This window comes from Dysidea avara, chromosome 4 (assembly GCF_963678975.1).
Source record: "Dysidea avara chromosome 4, odDysAvar1.4, whole genome shotgun sequence".
Classification (NCBI taxonomy): domain Eukaryota; kingdom Metazoa; phylum Porifera; class Demospongiae; order Dictyoceratida; family Dysideidae; genus Dysidea; species Dysidea avara.
Genome location: NC_089275.1, coordinates 6,993,351 through 7,006,345, shown reverse-complemented (window position 1 = coordinate 7,006,345; position 12,995 = coordinate 6,993,351). Strand labels below are relative to the sequence as shown.

General features: G+C 37.3%; 2 protein-coding genes across 2 annotated transcripts in view; one reads left to right on the top strand and one right to left on the bottom strand.

The window, feature by feature from the left end:
- LOC136254037 (3-ketoacyl-CoA thiolase, mitochondrial-like) overlaps positions 1 to 752 on the bottom strand; it is a 20,015-nt gene extending 19,263 nt beyond the window's left edge. The window contains exons 1-2 of the mRNA XM_066046691.1: positions 493 to 752; positions 299 to 427 (exon numbers count right to left, since the gene is read on the bottom strand). Of these exons, the coding sequence (XP_065902763.1) occupies positions 299 to 427; positions 493 to 675 (312 nt within the window). The 5' untranslated portion in view covers positions 676 to 752. The remainder of the gene's footprint in view (positions 1 to 298; positions 428 to 492) is intronic.
- Positions 740 to 12,995, top strand: LOC136254035 (uncharacterized). The gene is made up of 8 exons (XM_066046684.1): positions 740 to 854; positions 3,126 to 3,256; positions 5,045 to 5,417; positions 8,802 to 9,473; positions 10,276 to 10,422; positions 10,742 to 10,884; positions 12,066 to 12,149; positions 12,645 to 12,995. The coding sequence occupies exons 2-8, from the start codon at positions 3,152 to 3,154 to the stop codon at positions 12,792 to 12,794; spliced, it is 1,674 nt and encodes a 557-aa protein (XP_065902756.1). The 5' UTR covers positions 740 to 854; positions 3,126 to 3,151; the 3' UTR covers positions 12,795 to 12,995.

Genomic DNA, 12,995 nt, shown 5'->3' with positions numbered 1-12,995 from the left:
TCATAAAAATTAACAACTTTTTTATCATCAAGCCTTCATGTAATATGGTAGTTTCATGTATACCTCAATGGCTTAATTGCACATTAGTGACACTTCAATAATTCCCCCAAGTTGATGTTGAGGAAAAGTTATACAAGTATGTACACATACGACTCTATATAAATGTCATGCGAATACTTGTAACTTATAATGAATTTGACATGCACAAAGTATTCGGATTTTATTACTGTGTATTATTACTATGGGAAACACACTTTGTGTTCACATCTAACAATTTATTGTATAGCAATGTACTCACATGAGCTCCGTTAATAATTGACTGGAATCCAGACCCACACAACCGGTTAACTGTTAGTGCTCCTACTGACTCTGGTACTCCACACTTCAACCCGACATGACGTGCCAAGTACGCAGCATCGGATGATGTCTACACAAGAAATTACTTGCAATAACAGACTACAACTACAGTATTTGATACAATCTACAACGTACCTGGGCCACGTTTCCGACGATGACAGAGTTTACTGCCTCCTTTGGCACCTTTCCAGCTTCTAGCGCCGCCGCAGCTGCTACGTATGCCATTTCTGTAGCTGTAAAACCTTTCAGTTTCCCGCCAAAAGTGCCAAACGGAGTTCTCTTCGCCGCTACTATAAACACTGCTCTGCTTGCTGCCATCCTTGGTCTGTGCCCTGCGTGCTGATAGGGTTGACCTTTTAAGTGCGCTTTAGTTGGAATTATTATAAATAAAGTGCTTACGCGCTTAAGAGTTGGAATTGTTTTTAATTTTCAAGCGCCGTTGTTTCTGCCGAGCCTATGGCTTTGTTGTGAGGAGCGAGTGGGATTGAAGGATTCTGGTAAAACTACGTGATGTAAACGTGTTTGTGTCTTGTTACGTTATTAAATGTTGTGTTAAACTGACACTGCGTATGTTTAACGTGAGGATACGCTAAACTGCATCGAAGCTTGCCTTTTTGAACGAGCCTTTGAATTGACTGTGTTTACAAGGGATCATTGAAAGTGTAAACTGTATTTGCTTAATAGGTGTTCTTAAATACTACAAGACTTATTTTCTGAGATGTGCTTTTGGAAAAAAGACAGGCTGAAAGGTCTTAGCATGCATTGTCTCTAACTTGACTTGTGTACCGTATCAGCTCATTCTAACCTTTACTGAGCTAGCTTCGTAACAATAAACTTACTACAGTGCTTGTAATTGTTTTCAAACTTGTGTAGAAACAAATGTCTACCTTGATAACTAACTAGGTCAACATGGAACCCCTACAATTGAGTTAATCCATCTCCATAGTAACTGCATTGTAATCCCTTGATTATTACACCATGTGCTGGCTGTATTGTTGTGTATCACTATCGAGTATTGTATGGCAAAATTTTGAACTGCTTTGCATGGTTTTGGCCATTTGCTGTGTGCGGAACATGTGCAGTAACTATGCACTCCATACGTTCCAATAAAACAAGTATTCCCAACTGTTATGAGGTGTTAAATCTCTGAAAGGTCTTGATTTATTGTAAGCAAAGTGTTATGCAACACGTGATACAAGTTTTGGTAGCCTAAAACATTATGACTGAAATTTTGAGTGTTACAATGACTGTTTTAATTTTCTATACACAACAGTGTACATGCATGTAATAATACTATTTGTCTGCAAGTTTACAAATAATATTTCAGTTGAATTATAACATTTTTCTGTTAGCACATACTAGTATATATAAGAGCCCAAGCTTTTATTTCCTTCCCATCATTTTTACTTGGCCTGTAAACGAATATTTGAGACTGGGTGTTTATTGTGGAAGCATTTAATAGAATGCCATTATGGTAATAGTACACGTAGAGAATCTTTATACAGTGTGTTTGACTATATAAACAAGTGTAGGTCTATAAGGATTGGCAAACAGTTGTACGATACATATTTGCATGCATGTGGACCTGCATGGACTACTCATAGCACTTCCTCTAAACTTAAGTTTGAAGAATTGGCAGCAGCTACACCTGTAGAGAGAGAATATAGCCACTAACAGTAGACTTTATTAATACCCTGGTCCCATGAGACCATGCAGGCATTTATCTTCAAAGTATGCTGGAAACCTCCTGCTTTAAGTATTTATTGTCTTTTATTGATTATGCTACATACAAATCGGACATGTGTTTGTATAATATTGTGTATGAACAATTGAGTTAATTGAGATTACTACACAAACTGACCTGAAGAGCTTACAAGGTGTCCATGTGGGTACATAGGTGTCACAAAGGTTCTACTGGACATACACACAGTGTAGCTGTAAACCTGGTACATACTACAACAAGCTGACTGTATATGTAGCATTGTACTAGTGTAGAGTCTTGAAAATGTTGTTAGAATTTCTTGTGTTGTGTGTGTGTGTGCATGCAGGCGCGCGCGCATGTATGTGTGTGCATGCACGCGTGTGTGTGTGTGTGTTATCCATATCTGTGTAGGGTAGGTAAAAACAGTGGACCCGGGCCAGGACCAGGGGACCCAACTCTTCTTGTAATTTTATACACTTCACAATATTCTATACTTATACTAGGTACCTCTGCAAGTAGTCTTGTATGACCAATCCACTTTTTCCCCATCGCGGTGTCTCACATGATGTTTAATGCGATTAGAAATTATGAATGCCGCTAAAAGTGTGTGAAGCTGACTGCATCATAGGCCACTCACCTGCTGCACAATGGTCACCTAGCTACTAAAGTTTAGAATCATTGTGCAAACAAATATTCCCAGGGAAATAGTACTACTAGCTAAGCAAGTTTCAGTCCAGCAGCTTGGCAACCAGACTTCATGCATCGTGGTGCATTTGCACAATGTTTAGTAGCTAGACAACATAGTAGACTAATATACTCATTGTACAGCAGGCGAGTGGCCTATAAATACTGTTGGCTTATAATTTCTAATTGTTAAAATATTTTGTGAAACACCATGACAGGGAAAAAATGGATTGGCCATACAAGCAGAGGTATCTAGTATAAGTATAGAATATTGTGAAATTACGAGAAGAGTTGTGTCCCCGAGTCTTTGGTCCCTGAGTCCACTGTTTTTACCTACCCAATTGTGTAAACATTCAGGTGTTAAGGAAAGTACCCCCTGTAGGTACAGATATCTCACAGAAGACAAACATGGCTGAGGGGACAGTTGTGACCTCACCTGTGCAGCACACTCCTCCACCACGCCCTCCACCACCAAAGTTAGCCTCTAAGACTACTGAGGATTTGATTGTGAATGTAAGTGTGGTGTAGTAAAAATTCTTTGTAATCATATTATTCATGTATAATATGAACACATGCTCTACATAACACACTACACACAGTGTGTGACTTGCGTGCTATACTATAATCAGTGTTGGGCAAGTTACTTTGTAAAAGTAACTAGTTACATATTACATATTACTTGCAACTGAACTATTTAGTTACAGTTACATATTACTCATAAAATAAAGTAACTGTAATAATATTACATATTATATTACTTTGTGTCCACAGCCTTAAGCTGTCACGTGTGAAACTACCACTTTATCACGTGACATGATTGTGTTGTTGGACAATGTGCAAATCTTGGTTTTAAGTAAGAAGCTGGTGAATAAGTTTCATTCAGTAGGTTTCGTTGCGGCTAGGCGTTACTCAGAGGATAACTAACGAGATTAGTAACTTCGTTACTTGTAGTAATAATATTATGTAATATTAGACTCGTTACAGTAACTATATTACTTAGGTAACGCTTTACATTTGTAAGTAAAGTAACTTGAGTTATATTACCTGTTTTTATAGCGTATTTCGTTATATTACTTAGCTGCCACAAAAGTAATAATATTACGTAACGCGTTACTCCCAACACTGACTATAATACACACTCATCATACACACATGCACATATAAGGTCACGTGCACACATGTATACGCACATACGTACATAACACTACACACGCACACCTACACACTACACACACACACGCGCGTGTGCATACACACACAAGTTACACAATAGTGTATTTGATATCACTTGTGGTTACTGAGAAGTCAAGATGTGTTACTAAGGTGGACAAACAATGATGACCAGCTCTATATATACCAGGGGTAGTTACCTTCTGATGTCCTTAAATGTGCAGACCTCAATTATACTTCTGACAACCTCCATATCCTGTTATGTGTAAGAGCAAGTGTATTTTCTTGGTCTTAAAATGTTTTCATTATCAAAATGTTTAACACCATATGCGTAGCAGTAGTATCATTATTATAAATATATCTAGTGTTAGTAGATTATGATCACATGTGCATCCATTTTGTTTGCCTTTGTGATATAGCATTTGCTATGTACACAAATTTGGACAGGTGATATGTATCCCATTAAGTAAGTATACAGATAACTGTGCATCCCTTTATGTACAGTTTGTAACCCCAGGATTGTGGCCTCTCTATAATAGACTGGTTCTATGTGTGACCCGTACTGTATTATATTAGTAACAGAACTGAACCTGACCAGTTTAACAGGTTTATCAAGTGTGCATTAAATTAATGTTTCCAAGGTGGTGAGCTAATATGACTAATCAACAGTTCATCTCCTTTAGGCATGAAGAGCCAAACATACAGACACACACAATAAATCACGTCCCTTATTTTCCAGTTACCTACATTATGTAGCAGGGAGGAAATGGGTCGGTTTTAACAAGAACTCTACAAATAAGGCAGTTACATGTTCCTAATGTTTATAGGCTCCTTTTAATGGTATTGGAACTTAACAGTTCTTTAATATGGGAAGCCAATAGTATAACCAAGTCATGTGTGTAACATTAACACTTGCAATATATGGTAAGGAAACCTTCTGTGTGTTTTCATACATTATAATAGGGAAGCCATGCCCTGGCTCTATTTAATAGCACGCTCATTTTCTCACCTTGTTAGTTGATCAGATTTCTGTAGCAGAGTGTAGCTAGGTCATCTTATACCCTGTTATCAAGTTTCTTTGTATGCTGGCTAACCTATTGTTTGTAACTCATGATGTTTTCTTGTTTCAAGAAACCCAGTCGGCCCCGTATGAGGAAGGCTCGCAGCATGCATGGCAAACCCCGGATGGACAAAGTGATCCAGCAGAGAAAGATGAGCGCTCCTGAGGAAAGTGTAAAAATGTCAACAACTCCAACGATCAGTAGCAACAATAATAATCGTGTTGAAGAAGTGGATCATTCTCTCGTGGCCAGCAATCACAGCAGCCACACCAGTAACAGCAGCAAGTCTCCTAGTGTAGAGAGGGATAGTGATCAACCCCCTTCACCTGTTAATAGTGACCAACAACAAGTTATTGAGAATGGTGACCATCATGAAGTGACAGAGAAATCACCACGCGGTTCTCCTCCACCACCACCCAGTACATCACCTCCAGTTCTTCAAGGTATGTCCAGTAACTAAATGTATAAAATTACTAGTGTATGTAGTGTGTAGGTAGAGGTGGAAGGTAGCCTAGTAAATACAGTACATACTAAACTATAATCTTGTGTGGTCATACTGCCTTGGGTAGCCAATGACAGGTCCAGCCATGTGGGCTATTAAGACTATACTTACTGTATCCCTACCAATGTACCTAGAGATATTTATTATTTAATAAGGGGCTCGACATCCAGCTGTGACTACTTATTAACAAGATGTTAACAAACCTGTATGTAATATTCTATATGGCTCCATTAGAACTGATACTATGTTACCCCCACCACCTGCATATTATGTAGGTAGTTAGCGTAAAGTGTAAACACTACATTGCTTAGCTGATACACTATACATACTGTACGTACGCGATAAAGCATTTGAAGTATACAGTTGCACTATTCATAAATTACGTGCTTGATGACATTAAAATTATCAGTATTATTGTGGTGGATTTCATAGTTATTGTACAGTAAATGTGTACAATTATTGACCAACTACACACTGTATGGCCATGCATGCTATTGTGTTGTATACGATAGTGATATGTGAATCAATAGGTGGTTATTAATCACAAAAGATGAAAGAAGGCATACAATGCCATACAAGATCAGAGGAGGTTGGAAATGCAGCTACGAAAATTTTATTTTTGTGTTGATTGAGAGGAGTATAGTATAGAAAGGGGTAGCAGATGGCCTGTGGTTCTCATCTCTATCCTTCTTTATGGGAACTGATTGTTGCTATTGTTGTCTGAGGGGCTTTCTTCATCATATGATCCCCAAATACTGCACACACCACACTCTTTGTGGAATATTCTGTGTAAGATGACCTCTTGTGTGTTTATTCATTTTCTCAAGTCTCTCTTTATCTTTCTCACTAACCTACAAACATTTAACAACATCCGTAGCCTGGCACGAGATCTTGCATGATTTCTGGATATGTACCAATGTCATGTATTCATCGATCAGGAGTACCCAAAGAGATCCGATATGTTTTTCTGTGCTAAACCATTGGGATCATGTGCATACTTCCAGTCCCTTCTGATGCAGTACATCCATAGTGTAAAGTTGTGGCACAACTAAATCAAGAGTTTGTAAGCGCCAAAGGCATGGCAGTTATGAGCTCCTGACCCAAGTTTTATGTAATATTGAACTATTGTATACTCATTATCTTCTGGTAATTTGACCTGCCTAACTTTCATCATTCACAGTTAATAGTGAAGGTACACGTATGAAACTTACATACAGCATTCTTGTAGTTGCAATATAACTACATACTTATGTGGTCTGTTGATAGAGAGGCTGTTTGTGTGTTCCTTTCAGATGTAGTGTTATAGTTCCTGTACATAGTGTAGTGACCAAACAGTGAGATAATGTGCGGTAACAAGCAACAATTGGCCAGAAAATATTAACAAATTTTGTGTTTATATTACTTTTCAACGGTAGCTTATCAACACAACCATTTTAAGAAGGCATATCCTGGTGTGATTCAAGGAAGTTCTTGATCACCAAAACAATCTCTGTGTGGTGTGTTTCCAGCCATATCAGTATAACAAAGTGTGTGTGTAATGGTGCTCTCCTCAGTTTCCTGTTGTTACAATGTAGGTATGTAGTTTACTTGAGCAGTTACGAGTGCATGTATTTATGTATTGCTTTATTAGTGACAGTGTACGGTCATACGTACATACAGATATTTTAATGTAAATCTTTCATCAACACTAAAATGCTTTAATGTAATGTTTAGTACTACAAACTTACATGTGTCCTTATCTGTTATCCTAAGTGATGTTTAGGTTTGGTGCTGTGTGAGCAGTAGTTAAAATGTGGTTTGTGTTTAACTTTACGATTATCTCAATTACTAGATTTGTGTAGTACATACTGTACAATACTGTCTGTATGTATGTACTACCACTGTTATGATACATATAAGGGCTTAGTGGAGTTTCATTTTGGTTTCAGTCTCTCAATTACGTACTTTGCATCAAGTAATGCATACAGGACTGTATGTGCTTTTCACCATCTGTTACATGTACATACATACATTGTTGACAGTAATATTGTACAGTCCTGCCCTCAGGACTATTATGACATGTTCTTGGCTGCTTGAGGGGTTGGGTCATTATCCTCTTTTGTTGGGTAATCATCCTCTTTTGTAGTGTTCTGTTATTAAACACTTCGTAATAATGTTCGGTAGCGATGATCAATCCTTTTTGTTATCCTAACCCACTTGGTGGGCAAGATCAGCAAACACTATAGCATACATTTGTGTATAGTAAAGTGCAGAAATGACTGGATATGGCTCAATTTGCCTTTCATGAAAATGGGCCGTCTGCTGTTGAGTGGCTGGTTTCTCTGTATATGACCGTCGTGTTTGTGTGTGTGTATATACTGCGTGTGTTGGCTGGATTGTGCATTACCATCTGGCATTAGCATGTACATTATGGGTGGAGATGTTGGTTTAATAACAAGCTAGGTGTAGTTTTGGCTACAGTAAAGAGAGTCTAAATTAATATTAACAATGGTGGTTTGTCTTCTTTTGTGATAAGCTGGTACTAACTTTGAGTACTGAATTTGTTTGTGTAGTATTAATATTTCTACAGTCTCTGTTATGTGTACGTTTTAAAACATTCTACACAATGCATGTATGCTGCACATACACCTACACATGCATGCATACACACACACACACGCACACACACACACACACACGCACACATACACGCACACATACACACATACACACCTTAAGGTTTGTGGATAGTACACATGCTCAATATATGTACAGAGGACATCCAGAAACAAAATAAACAGTTCATTTTGACAGTCACATATACCACGCACACAGTTTGTTGATACTGTAATGTTAAGAAGACACACCAAATCGTTCAGCAAAGCAGCCATTAATCATCACAGATGAATCCCCTTGCCATTAACCACATGATGTCACATGATATCATACAGTGTGTGGGGTTTAGATTAGTGTTTGTATTTCCTTGAAATATGTACACCTTACTACCCTTCTATAATCATATTACAGGCAGCCTGGTACATCTTTATTGTCTCTGTAACAGTGACATTAGTGTAATAGTGGTTAAATTATTTTGTTGGTGGTTGAATGGACATGTGCACATGATGAAACTGTTTCTGTTTAATGTACAAGTGTACCATTCTTAATAATTATCATTTATTTATATACGTATTTTAAAATGGCTTGTGTATTGTACTAATTCTTTTTTATTGTGGAGTTTCCTGTTTAATTGTATGAATTCTAATCTGAAGTTAAAATGGTTTGTGTGTTGGACATTGAATTTCTCATTGTATTCAACAACTTTAATGTTCTTTTTTTTATCTCACAGTCTCAAATGTGTCACAACCTATAAAGTCAAAGCGTGTCAGAAGTATCAGCGTGGAAGATGATATGTCAGTAGCAAAGAACACTGTTGGTGATAAGCCGAACGCTAGGCCACGAGCTAAAACCTTACCTAGAAATTTGGGTCGCCAACAGCAAAATGTTCTGAAAGAAGGGAAGTCAACCAGGAGGCCTCCTCCCCCGCCAATTCCAACAAGACCACCTGCTGTGATGCAGTACCAACACAAGACTAGTAATCCATCATCACCTCTAAGAACTAGTCAATCCAGTTTGCATTCTGGTTGCTCTAGTACGCCTTCTATTCCGGAGGATTCAGTTAGCCCACCAATTTCTCCACGTGTGATTCCTTCATCACTTGATTCATGCACCCCAGAAATCAACTTACCTCAACAAACTGCTGACACAAATAAAACAGGTGAAGATCTCTACCCAGATGGGGCCAGTAACATGGAACAGGTTGACAGTAGTGGTCATGATCATAAAAGTCGTTCAAAAGGACATAAATTTTTATCCACTTTGAAGGGCACGTTTCGTCGGCACCATAAGAGCCCAGCTGAGGAACGAAGGATGACATACAGTGTGGAGAGTGAGACAAAACCGGTCGCAGTATCCCATCGTCGAGTGAAGACTGTCAAAGAAGAGGTAACCACACCAGAAGGTAAAGGTGATTTAACTTACTGGTATTATAATATGGTATGAAGATTATTTAAGCTAAGTTGTGTGTAATATATGAGCTGTGTATGAGTTTAACCATGCTCATTACACTGTAAGACAGTGTGAGATTTGTGGGATAAAGATTGTTCTGTTTTTGATTTGTAGTCATTTCACATCCTAGTTTACATGAGGGTGGCTTTGAAAATGCCTAATGTTATACAAGGTTAAGAATCTAACAACTCTTATTCACGATATATAGGTGGACTCTGTTGTTCAACATTCTGTCATTTTCCACAACCTGATAATAATAAATGTTTTGCTACACATGAATTATCAATCTTCAATCATTTGAATATAATAATGAAAGAAGACCAATTTCTAGGAAGTTATTAAGATGAAGTGAAGATTTGAAAAACATTTAATATCTTACTAAAACAGAAACCCTTACTGCTAAATATTGCATCTGTTCTAACATTACTTATCAAATAAAGTATTGTAGTCTTCATTATTTGTGCTGTGAGTATGGCTTGCCTGAAACCTTAAAAATGATATATGTACCTCTTAGAAAAGAAATGGTTGATGACAAATGGGATTTTTAGTAAGGCAAATTCTCAATTGTGAACACATCAGTTTATTTTGGTACCACCACAATATTCTATTCCTAGTACATGTTTTACTATATTAACTACTACTAGTTGTGTATTCAGTATTTTCATAATTTCGATGTCCACTAAATACAAGTATTTTGCAAATCCTTATTGGTAATACTGTTGAATTATGAAAACTGTGTACTTGTTCTTGTTTAGAGGAGCTTCCTGGAGGGGTGATCCCACCAATTGTTGTGCAGTGTGTGGCCTACCTCAATCGTCCGATTGGTCTAAATGAGGAGGGATTATTTCGAATACCAGGGGACATGTCACAAGTTAGGAAGCTGAGAGCTGGATTTGTAGCAGGTCAGCTACATTGGAACATACTGTATGTTTTTCTATTTATCAAACTCTTTCAGACCAAGCATTTTTGGCAATGTACAGAGCCAGAATGAACTTTGTACTCTAACTGTCAGTCCTCCTTAGCTACGAGAATTTCACTATAAGTATTTCATTGAATGTTGTGTAGTGCCTTCATATATATTTTGTTAGACAGTTAGAAGCTTGTCGGATTTCAATGACTTCTCCCAATAATAATGTACAGTGAAATTAGCTGAATTTTGGTTGCTATAAATTAGTTGGAAATGGCCCAGTTTCTGATCATGTGTATGTTACTGTATATTAGGGAAGGAGATGGATTTGACTGAGGTTCTGGAACCTCACAATGTAGCTGGCTTGTTGAAGCTTCACTACCGAGAGTCAAGAATATCTCTGATCCCTAGAGGGGAAATCAGCCGGGAGATCACCAGAGCTGCTAAAGCAAGAGACGTGAGTGAACTGTAAAATAGGGTATTGTAAGCGCCACATGTCTTAAGCTTATGTTTGAATTGGATTTTACTGTTTATGTAAATGTTTCCTTCACAATGTGTTCCTGTTGTGTACGTATATATATGGTGTTCCTGTTGTGTACGTACATATATGCAAAATATGCTACACCATATATACAGTGTACTGTGGATACTCTTTAAGGATAGAACTATCGTAATCATGACTTTTATACCATGATAGCAATAGTATCATGATATTACTAACAGTTATCAAAGACACTCAACCTCACATATACAACCAATTACACATCACATATCTGCTTTTCTAACACCCATTGGTTAAAGTTGTTGTGTTATCCGGTTATCTTTTGTTTTCCATGCTCTACTGGTCTTTCATAGTTTCCTCAACTTCAGTTATCTATGTTTTTTGGACTAAATATGTATAATTTATTACAATAGCATGATTGTGTACTATCATTATCACTATACATAGTGTTACCATACATGGTGTTACTCACTACTACGATGGTCAATTAATCGCCGCTATTGCTCACCTCTATTATTTAAGGACTCTCTGTATAAAGGACACTATACAGTTAACCTCTCTATAAGTATAGTTTCTGAAATCCTTATAGACTAGACCTCTAAAAACAACCTCTTTATAACAGCAAGATCAATTGGTCTTAAAGTGTCCGTTATATAGAGGTTCCACTATAACAAATACTGTATACTAATAGTAACATGTGACCAGCTGAGCAAAAACCTGTTGTTTTTGCATAATTCTATATCTGCTATAAAATTGTATTGAAATACATGTAAACACACATGCTGCATATTAAAATTTACACATGTTTTAATCACTTTGGTACTGAAAAAGTTCAAATCAATAAAAAGAAAACTATACACCATCAGATTTGCCTGCTCATGGAGAGTAAGAAAATATTTTTTCATGTCTTTACAGCAAAAGGCACGTGAGTTATGGGCACTGATTTATGATTCGGTAGAAATAAAGGTCACCGTTGCCATTTTTGTGCACACAGGGGAATACAGGGAAAATGCTATACCTTGGAACAAAAAGGCTGTAACTCTGTGCAAAAATAAAGGGTTTATGCTCAGCCAGTCACATATTACTTTATGCCCACTGGTGTAGTGATACATTATCCAGTAGTACTACACATACAGGTGGACAGTGTACATCATTTTCTCACACAAATACCCTCCGAGAATCTTGCACTGATTCGTGTCATTGTGGAACTACTCAAACAAGTAAGTAATGTGTAATGTGTGTGCGGTAGTTGTTGTAATGATACAAGGACCTGTTATGGTGATAGTATGGTCACCTGCTACAACTGTGTAATCTCCAAATATGTTATATTTGAAGTGACCTCTTCCTATTGTTACAATATGCTTAGTAAGGTGTTAGAAAAAGTGTGGTGTTTAACTATATTTGAGTAAAACGGCACGTTATGTTTGGGACCAATTGCTTAAAGAGGTGGTCATATTAACGCCTACTTGACATGGTCACTGTAATGAGGTGGTCCTATTAATGAGGTCATGAAGTATGCCTTAATCGCTATTAAAATAGTTACCACAAAGTGAGATTTGTTGACTGTTTTAATAGAGTATTTTGTGGCAAAACAGCGAGTTGATTCTTGTAGACAACACTTACAATGTACTGCATGTGATGCAAAGATATATCAATAATGCAAATGTATTGTGTGTTCACTTTACCTTATCACTATTGTGTTGTATCTCTTTCAGGTTAGTAACAATTCTGACAAGAACCAGATGACCAGTGGTAATCTCGGAGCATCATGTGGCCCGTCCATATTCCCTACCTTACAGGCAGGAAATGCTAGTGCTCTCCTCAAGTGTCTAATAGACTACGTAGACACTATATTCCCTGAATAAAACTGGAATAAAAACATAATGTTGTGGTGTTGTGTGTGCACTGTTTGTAACTCACCACTGTAATATGTATAATATATTACTAACACTGTACGTCTTGACTACTGCACTGTGAAATGAACTACTTTTGCAATGTGTTCTAATAATGCTGTTGTATAAATTATTTTTTCTAATTTTTAAAACATTGATAATAATGTAGTTTAA